We start from the raw sequence: 10318 nt of genomic DNA on the forward strand, positions 1-10318 counted from the left end.
TATTGTGGTGCAGAAAAAGAAACTTACCAGAACCACTAACAGGCGTGATATTTTTATTTTTCAAAATATCATTTCATTTCATTCATCTGTAAATATACTTCAGTAAATGAGCAGTAAAGGTAGTCTATTGCTATATATAATAAATACATGTGTGTTTTTATATATTACTAGTATACTCACCTTTGTAAAGTCTAAATTAAAAAAAATCAGACCAAGCAGATTTACTGATAAAGATGCAGTGACTGGCCTATATTAGTATACAGAAATAGAAAAAAGAAGAAAAACGATTAAATTTTTTTTTATAACACATCAAATGTCTTCACTGGGTCTATACTTCATCCATGTTTGGACGAGAGAGAGAGAGAGAGAGAGAGGGGGGGGGGGGGGTATTATATGAATGGTAGCAGTGTGAGCCTCTAAAAGCTGTGTGTACTGTTCAGTAATATTCGTACCCTCTTTTACTCTGTTTTATTCATATTTTGTGGGAACCAAAATTTTCATTCATTTTATCTCAAATATCTTTAGCGTTTCTCTGAATTTCAATTTTCTATCACTGCTAAGATGGAGCTGTTTTCAGGTCGTGATTAGGCAGGAATCACCTTTACCTTCAGCTCTGAGAGGATATGCATTCATCGGTGTGATAATCATAAAATAATCACTGTTTGCAAGCATCATACTGAAACAATGAGTTTAACTCTCCTGTCCCAGCAGTGTTCTTGGTTGTTTCTATACTTGTTGCAGTAGTAAATGTTTGCATCACTTTCTCTCACATCCTTGATCACCTGTGTGGGGAAGCCATCAGACACGCCCACGACCCTGGTTTCGTCTGTAGAGAACATACTTGTTGCCCTGCTTGTGCATAGTGTACCATTTCCAGTTGGACTTTGCTTTATCTGACCTTTTAATCCATAGATGTTTTAGATGTTTTTTGTGTGTCCAGTCATCCCTTTACCAGAAACTTTCATTAGCAGACATCAAAGTTTTTAAATGAAACAAAGAAGTGAACCTTAAAGAACATGTATGCTTTCCTGCTTACATGTTCTAAAAGCATGGCTCTCCTCAACCTTCTCCTCATCCTTCAACTTTATTCAGAAACATTGATGGTACAGCTGTTTTTGTATGCCTAATCACTGTCATGACAACAAGGTAGGTTGTTGTTTTGTAGGTGATGACAGATGGCGTTAAGTTATTATATAAAAATGTCCTTCCTTCTTTAGAAGGAATTCATCTTAGTAAAAGAAGAAGAGGACATAGCGTGACAAGAAAGGAACCTTGGTACTGTGTGAGGAGGACAGCAGTGGGACAGAGAGGGTGAGGCTGCTGGAGGACATGTATCAGAACAGTAAAACAGAGGTGAGGTGTGTGGTTGGGGTGAGAGATGGATTCAAACACAGACACACACACTGTAAGACTTGGCCCTAATGTCTCCTCAAATCGCACACTGAGCACTGGCTCCCCACCGGGCTGTGTGCTGAGCCCCCTCCTGTATTTTCTCTACACCCACCACTGCAGTTCGACCCACAACAACAAACTCATCATCAAGTTTGCTGATGACACCACAGTAGTCAGACTCATCTCAAAGGCAGAGGAGGCAGACTACAGAGAGGAAGTCCTGAAGCTGGCAGCATGGTGTTCAGAGAACAACATGCCAGTGAACACTAAGAAAACCAAAGAGGTCATTGTTGACTTCAGGAGGCACAGCACTGACATACCTCCCCCCCCCCCTTTACATCCACGGGGACTGTGTGGAGAGGGTCCACTCCTTCTGGTTCCTTGGTGTCCTCATCTCTGCTGACATCTCCTGGACAGATAACATCTCAGTGGTCATCAAGAAGGCCCAACGTTCGTCGGGGGGTTCCCCAGGAGCATCTTCCTTGGGTGGCTCAACCCGGGGTAGCGGTCATGGCCTATTAGGGGCTCTGTTGGCTCTTAGGTGACGGTTTCCTCGTGGCTGTGTGCAGCATGGCTAGGGGAGGGTCTGTGCTGACGGACGTGGGTTACTGACCTGGTAGCCTGGCTGCCCCTGGGTGGGTCTGGGACGGGCGTGAGGTTCTGGGGGCGCTCCGTCTCTGGGCTGGGGCCCTGGCTGGGCCTCGGGGGCTTGGGTCCTGGTTGGTATGTTGCTGGGGTTGTGGGCGGGTGGGTGTATGGGGGCCCGGCCCTGGCGCAGGGTGCTGCCAGTGCATCGAGCCACCTGGGGGGCTCTTCAACTGGTGGGGGGGTGTTACACCTTGCAGGAGCTCTCCTCTCTTCAGGAACTCACTCTGCAGGAGGGGGAGATATAGGAGAGGTGGAGGAAGATCTCAGCCTGGGCGTCTATTGTCTTGTGTAGTCTGGAAGATGAGTGGATGACGGGGTGGGTGCAGTTTTCTCTGTGGTGGGGTCAGGTGGGCTGTCCCGGGCTCTGTGGGGCTGGGCGGCGCTGCTGTTCTGGGCCCCGGTCCGGATGGGCCTGGGTCCCCTTTCCCTGGCGGGTTGCGGAGTATGGAGGTGCCTACTGGGTTCAGCGGGGGAGCTGGCCCCAGGGAGGGGTCACTTGCCCCTCCCTTCCTTCCCTCCCCATCTCCAGCTGCCTCCCTCTTCCCGTTCCACCACAACCACCCACACATGCAGGTCCTTGGGGTAAAGGTGTGTCACCAGGGTGCAGGGGAGGCATCCCCCCCTCTGTCCCCTTCTGGCTTCTTGTGCCTTAATTTTATCTCACAACTTAGACATTCACATTACTCACACTCTCATAACACATACATATAGGATCTTGGGGGTGGGCACGCTACACGGACTCCAAAAGACCATCAGGGTGTACACCTCACCCCTGGCGTCGTTGCCCACCTCTCAATTTTAAATACAGACACTGAGGGCTATCAGGAGGGACTATGCGCTTACCTGCTGCTCTCTGGCAGGTAGCTCCATGCCCTCCTGGGTTTTAAATGCACCTTAGAACACACATGCATCAACACTACATATGAGTGGGCGGAGGGAGGTTTTGGAGTCTTCTCTCACCCCCATTCTCTGCGACCTGCTGGAGCGGGGGGCCGGGAGGAGGAGTTGGCCATCCGACTGGGGTCTGGAATGTGGGGCCTCCCTGCTGCTGCGGAGTCGGGACGGTCTGCTTCTCGCCACCGCAGGGAAAAAGGGTAACACCACCTGGGTCTGGGTGCAGTTCCCCCCTCCAGGGGCAAAGGTACCTAGACCAGGTTCTTAGAGTACGCTTGGGGAGTGTGATCATGTGTACAGTGTCTCTATATGTCTGTCTCCACGTTGGTTGAGTGTGGAGTAAGTGCATATGAGAGCATGAGGGTGGGAATGGATGTTTGTATCTGTGTGTGCCTGTTTGTCTGTGTCCATATGTCAGGTCGGGTATCAGACGCCACCTCTCTGGGGACATCTCAGGCCCTCTAAGGTATGGAGGCCTATCACCCACCACCACTTCCCCTGCCAGTGGCAGACGCCCTCAGACATCAGCGCGTTGGTGGTTCTTTGTGTCCGGGGGTGGGCGCCCAGGTACACACCGGCTCACTCCTTGGTGGCTGCTTATCAGGGCCTGGAGCCTGGGGCTCGCTCGGGCCACTTCGGGGGTGGGGTGCCCTCGGCCTCTCGGCCTGGGGTTCAGTCACTCTGGCGCAGCTGGCTGCCGGCGGAGCTCACGGGCACATCACTGCAACCCCCCCTGGCTTCTGCTCCGCAGCTGCTGAGTGAGCCCTCATCTGGGACTCTCCTCAGCTCTTTCTGGGACAGTGGCGCGGCTGCCCCTCTGTTGGTCTTCCTTGGTCTCTTGTGTTCTGGGGGCCTCTGGATGTCTGGAGTCTTGATCTCCTCCATACCTGCTTCATGCCCTGGAGGACGGGGCTGTGGCCCCCCCACACCCTCTAGCAGATCATTACATGAAGGAACCTTTTAAAAACAAACGTGTTCATGCTCACAGGTGTACACACGGGTGCTCACACACACAAACGACACCCTTTTTGGCTCCTACCTCAAAGCACACTGTGCGCTGTCGATATTACGTGCTGCACAATAATGTTTAATATTTAATATTTACTGTTATATTCCCATATATCATTGTGATGTTGTTTATTGTATTGCTCTCGTTTTCTTCTGCTTGTTTTCTTTTTTCTTTCTCAACAGGCGATCCAGGTGATTGATATATGCATTTTTTTTTTTGTGTGTCTGCTTATTTAGTTGGTTTTTGGGTTTTTTTTGCCCTTTATCCCCGTCCCTCTTCTCCGCAGTTTTTTCCCCCTCTTCCTTTCTCCCTTTTCTTTTCCTCATTAAAGTCTGTCCCGTAACTAGCAAGTGAAAATAAAAAAAAAATAAAAAATAAACAATAAAAGGTGAATCAAATAGACCATTACGGCAAGGCTGGGATGGTCAACTTGGTAAAGTAAATCCGTTGGGCATCTTTCCTCGCCTTTAGACAATAATTCTGATGGCAAAAGAACCAAACGGGACAGGCAAAAAAAAAAAAACAAACAAAAAAAAAAGGCCCAACGTTGCCTGCACTTCCTGAGGGCCCTCAGGAAGTACAAGCTGAACTCCAACCTGCTGCTGACCCTCTACCACTCGTGCATTGAGAGCCTGCTAACTTACAGCATCACGGTATGGTACGGCAGCTGCACTGAGTTGGATAGACCGAGGCTTCAGAGTGTAGTCATGACAGCACAAAAGATCATCGGCTGCCCTCTCCCCTCCCTGATGGACATTTATTCCTCCCGCTGCCTCAACAGAGCAGCAAACGTCATCAACGACGGCTTCCACCCTGGTTTCAACATGTTCAGCCTGCTTCCCTAAAGGAAGTGCTACAGGTGCATCAGCAAATGTTTGCCAGGGGGCCAGAATTTTCTTTCTAATTGTCATGTCTAGCTTTTCATAAATAATTATCTGAATCCTACAACCAAAGTTTTCATCTGATGTAAAATGTATAAAAATTCATTATTTGATATAGGAACTATTAAGTCAAATTTATAACCTAGCAAGCTGTAGTACCTTTTCCTTTGGGAAGATACCATCTGTGCAGTCTGCAATTTTGTTGAAGAAAGATGTTGAATCTATTTAATTATTGTAGAAAAATTATTGATTTCTGTACATTTTCTTACGCGTGCATTAAATTAAAGTTGACTACGTCAATTAAGCATTATGAGGTGGAAGGTGGGGGGTGGTTCCCTATTTTTTTTTTTTTTGCTGGGAGTAGACTTGTAGTCAAGACCGCCTAATCCAAGACCAAGACAAGACCAAGACCAGAGGGTATCGAGACCAAGACAAGACCAAGACCAGAGGGTATCGAGACCAAGACCGAGACCAAGACCAAGTCGAGACGAGACCAAGACCGGGACAAAAAAAGACTAACTTTTGTGTGCTTTTGAGGGCTGACATGATGGTACTGACTGGCCCCAAAGTCATCTGACAAAACAGCGATCACCTCCAACAACTAAAATATGAAATATGTAACTGGTTTCAGTTATACTTTATATATAGATAAAATTGTAACATCAAACTGAAGATTATAAACTTGAAATTGCATCATGTCCTATTGTAGTAGTACTAGCCAAATTACACTGTATGATACCAACTTCCCTAAAATGGATAAGGCCTGTCAACACAAAGTGATATGCAGATGTTATTTAAAAGTCAATGGTCACATTTATTTAGTCAAACAACACCATTTTAAGTAAAATTCTGTAATCAAACAATATAAAGACATGTGCACACCTCACATGAATCAGATGCAAACTACAAATATTACATACCAATACAAATTGTGCATTAATAAGAATAAGAACAAGTGCTTAAAAGATTCTGGCATCTTGATGTCTTCAGTGGCATGAGATTACAACACACTGCCAATGAAATCAAGCCTGTTGTTCAGTAGGGCAGGAACAATAGAACACAGACATTATGAACAAATAACAAATATCTTATGAACAAATATATAATGAACAAACAGCATATTTTCAGAGAGGAGTGAGAGAAAACAGTTCACATTTTAAAACAGTGATTGATTGCACTTCAAGAAAACTAAAGATTGCAACATCTTATAGCCTAGCCGTGCGCGGTGGGGTCTCATTAGAATGCCTCCTCTACTAAAAACCCTCTCAACTGGGGCAGAAGAGGCAGGGACAGAGAGGACCTTCAAGGCAACACTGTGTAGACTGGGGAAACGCTCTTTGTTTTTTGACCAAAAGGTGAGTGCATCACAGTCAGAGTCATTTATGCCGTCTAGGTACTTGCTTATTTGTGCATCAGTGCTCGAGTCCTGGCTTGTGCTGCGTTGCAACCTAAATGCCTTGTAGCGTGAAAGAAGACGTTGTTTTGGGGGTGGCGCTGAGTCACTATCTGATAATTCTGTGTCTTCTTCTGTTGGTGCTGCAGGTCCGTCTCTGTCTACCTCTGTGATCAAAAGGTCTGGAAAAGGGTGCACACACACACATACAAAGACAGGATTAGACAGGATGCTTCTAATGATGCTATAAAACCAAAGACAGTGATATTAAGTGGAACAACAAAAACAACAATAACAATAAATTATTATTATTATACAGTAACCTATTAATGACTTTTTAAGGTCATCTCTGAACCTCTTCAGCGCTGGTCCGGTTTCACCATTTTGCACATCTAAATCTACCCAGGTCAGTCCAAACTGGGGGTCGAGCATGGTGGCAAGGAAGTAGATCCGATGGCTAAACGGCTCTTCTGGATCCTTTTCGTCCATGCAAATCTGCCTGAAAATTCCAGAGAACCGTTTCTCTAAAGATCTTTTCAGTGCCCTGACTATAGTTACGGCCTGGGGCATTTGTACTTCCATCTTTATAAGATGATTCTTCAAGTCCAGAACAGTGGGGACCACCATGCTAATAGTCACCTGATGATCACCTTCTGTAAGGTCTGTTGCATCAGAAAAAGGCTCAAGCAAAGCACAAAGGTCTTTCAGCTGAGCCCACTCTCGGGTTGAAAACACTAAATTCTCTGTATTGCTGCACATTTCAGTGATGGTCCCGTGGTCAAGTGTGATCAGAGCCTTTAACTGTCTGTAGGTGCTATTCCAGCGGGTGTTGTTTCCTGCTGGGATGGACTTATTGGAGCCAAAGTGTGCCTCAAACAAGTCTTTGTGGTTACTACTGCTGTGCAGCAGGTTTGTAAACTTGCTGGCTTTGGCAATGGCTCTAGCTATTGCCTTTACCTCTTTCATCCCATCACTGATTACAAGTTGCAGCGAGTGGGCGAAGCAAGAAAGACGTTCACCCGTTGACCATGGATCAGAACCTTCTGCATCCTCCCACATTGTTTCATCATCGAGGTCATCACTGCTGTCACCTTCAGGGTGCTCTACTTCTGGCATCTTGACTTTAAAGGCCCGCTTCATATTGGATGCATTATCCGTCAGAATGTAGCTTATTTTATGGCCAATGCCATACTCCTCAACTATTCTGTCAAATGCTGAGGCGATTCGTTCGCCGCAGTGCTTCCCTGTGAAACGCCTACAGTCAAGCAAAAATGATTGTAAACTGTAAGAGTCCTTGTTCTTGCAGGCAGCATGAGCAGTAACTCCCAGGAAAGTACGAAGCCTCCGGTCAGACCAGAGGTCTGTTGTTATTGCTACATTTGGCTGGACTTCCAGGGCTTTGATTATGTCACCCTTCAATTTAGTGACAAGGTGAGGTATCAGCTTCTCTGTCAAGGTGGTTCTAGACACAGGAGTGTATTTGCTATCCAAGACATTCAGGAAGTGTCTAAAATGTGGATTCTCAACGATAGACAAGGGGAGAGAGCATCCAACTATAAGGTCCTGGAGGATGGACTGGGTGATGGCCTGTTGCCTGGGTGAATTTGGGGAAAATAAGTGGATGCTTGGAGCAAACAATGATAATTGAGGCTGTGTGGGATTGACCGCTATCACTGATGTTGCAGATCCTGCCTTGTACTCCAAGTACCTACAAAACAGGGAAATAGGAATCTGTAAAACATCGGTTTCTATTCAACCACAAAAACTACTGTATCTTACAAGCACAGTAATTTTAAACCTATCAATGAGGGCAGACCTTTGCATACAAAATAACCTAATCTAATCCAGTGTGACACATATAGATCATTAGGCACAACTAGTAATAATGAAAATACTGGAGTGTTCAGGGTTGCAAGACCTTAAATAAGAAGAACAGAAAAACAGTTGAATGGAATCTACAAAAGACAAAATGTCTGTGCATTAACTTTGCAGGTTGCATTAAGCCTCCTCCTGCCAGTCAGCTATCAGACACAGCTGTATTGACAAGAAATGAACTACTCAATAAAGTCTGAAGTTACACCAATACAAAATAACTGTGTCTAATAATGCTAAAATAGCCCCTACACACTGGACTGGTTTAGTAGGGCAACATAGTAGAAAACACCTAAGAAAGTCATAGTCAAAGGTCCTTAAGTTCGATTTAAGAACCTTAGGACTCAGTTTTGCGATCCGTGCTATCTGGACCAGAGCCATAGACCGCTCTGATCTGGTCTTCACTGTCGAGAACGCTGCTGTTAGCCGAGCAATGTTATAGGGACACTCTTGAAACGCCCGTCCTTACGAGTCAGCAACCATATAAATATGCCCATTAAAGTCCACAACAAAGCACCATACCAGCCCTTAAAGTGCTCACTGAAATGGTTTCGATATATTTCTGCTCAATGAATTCACCAAAATACCTAAAGTTAATGAAAATTGTTTAAGTAGCTGATAGCCACTGCTAGCGCTAGCTACCTGTACATAGCATGTAACGTAACGTTAAGTTAAAGTTAAGTCTGCAGGGACGGTTGCAAAAAAACTGTCCCTACATAATTTATAATGTTTGAAGAACACATTATAAATAACAATATTACATAAACATGACCTGGTCATCTGAGGTTGGAAAGGTAGTTAGAAGAGTTTGAAGATGGATAGATGGCTACCGGCTAACTTACCTTTGAGGGTGTTTGCGCTCCAGGTGCCTGGTGAAGGTTGAGGTAGTCCCGGCTGTCTCGGTCAAGGAGACTTTACAAAACCTGCACTTTGCCGAATGCTTCTTTTTTGCATTTACCAAAAACTCTTTGTGTTCTATGAACGCAAACTTTATGACAGACGAAGTCGCTGAAATTTCTGTAACTGACTCAATCTAACGGGTTGCATTTAGTTGTGTGTGAAGGGCGCGAAAGGCGAAATAATAAAATGCCACAATGTGGAGGGATTTGAGCATGGCTGAGCCACTGTGTGTCGCTGTGTGACAGCTGAGCAGCAAAAGGAAATTAATTGAGGAGCCGGCTCTCGCTCAATGGGAGTTGACTATTCTGATTCACTACAAAGCACTCTCTAAGCACGGCTCTCAGAGATAAAGCTTTTCCACATGATACATTATCGAACGTTACGCTGTGTGTGATGGATACTGTTGACTCCAAATCTCCCGACCACTATGTTGACCTGAGACAGCAAGACAGCGAGACCAAGACAAGACCGAGACCAAAGTACGTCGAGACCAAGACAAGACCGAGACCAAAGTACGTCGAGACCAAGACGAGACCAAGACGAGACCAAGACCACGTAAAAGTGGTCTCGAGACCAAGACCGGTCTCGAGACATCCAACTCTAGCTGGGAGTTGGCAAACCTATTAGTTAGGTTGCTTAATATTTCTGCTAAGTACTCTTTAAAATACCAGAATAGGAAGGATGATGTAGGCTTAAGTTTATTAGATTGAGCAGAATTGCTGAACTATGAAATATTTTGGGTGCAGTGTATTTTTTGCTGAATAGCTTCAGTGTTTTTTGTTTTGTTTTGTTTTTTAAAAACTTCAGTATGAACCTATACAAAATGCAGCAACATATTTGAAAAAAACATTATGTTGATTATAAAATACGCTACATCGGATTTATATTGGTATTGGCAGATATCCAAATTTCTGATATCGGTAACGGTCTCAGACATAAAAAAGTAGTATGTGCCATCTCTAGTATATACATAACACTATTTATTACATATTACTTTTTAAAACTGGTTTGTATATTTGTAAACTTTATATATTTTTTTTCTGTTAATACTGTCCATGCGTATATAGTGCTGCAGAACTGTCCCCACCCAGCATGTTTGTACTGAGTAGGAGATGCCCTCTATCTCATTGTACAACTGTATAGGGAAAATAAGGCATTCTTTTCTCTTCTATTCTACTCTACACTACACACACACACACACACACACACACACACACACACACACACACACACACAATGTGAAACTACATTTGCTCTCCCCTGATTTAGTGGTAAGGTATTATTCATTTTCACCCTGGCAGTAGTTTGGTTAGGTGAGTGACTGGCCAA

At 44.9% G+C, this 10318-nt stretch overlaps 1 protein-coding gene across 1 annotated transcript; it reads right to left on the reverse strand.

Moving 5' to 3' along the window:
- Window positions 1-5980: 5980 nt before the first annotated feature.
- Window positions 5981-9359, reverse strand: LOC146667642 (zinc finger BED domain-containing protein 4-like). The gene is made up of 4 exons (XM_085408794.1): window positions 9351-9359; window positions 8932-9122; window positions 6541-7925; window positions 5981-6399 (listed from the first exon to the last, which is right to left on the reverse strand). Exons 1-4 carry the CDS (start codon window positions 9357-9359, stop codon window positions 5981-5983), a joined length of 2004 nt encoding a protein of 667 aa, XP_085264920.1.
- Between the last annotated feature and the right edge of the window lie 959 nt (window positions 9360-10318).

Source organism: Rhamphochromis longiceps, linkage group LG6, assembly GCF_057381845.1.
Source record: "Rhamphochromis longiceps isolate RC_006_pf linkage group LG6, R_longiceps_female_GT1.1, whole genome shotgun sequence".
Taxonomy (NCBI): Eukaryota; Metazoa; Chordata; class Actinopteri; order Cichliformes; family Cichlidae; genus Rhamphochromis; species Rhamphochromis longiceps.

Excerpts from the sequence above, each read along its gene's own strand:
- LOC146667642 (XM_085408794.1), bottom strand. Across the intron at positions 7,926-8,931 it reads GAGCGCAAACACCCTCAAAG|GTACTTGGAGTACAAGGCAG; the intron begins GTAAGTTAGCCG and ends CCTGTTTTGTAG. Across the intron at positions 6,400-6,540 it reads CCTTAAAAAGTCATTAATAG|ACCTTTTGATCACAGAGGTA; the intron begins GTTACTGTATAA and ends ACCCTTTTCCAG.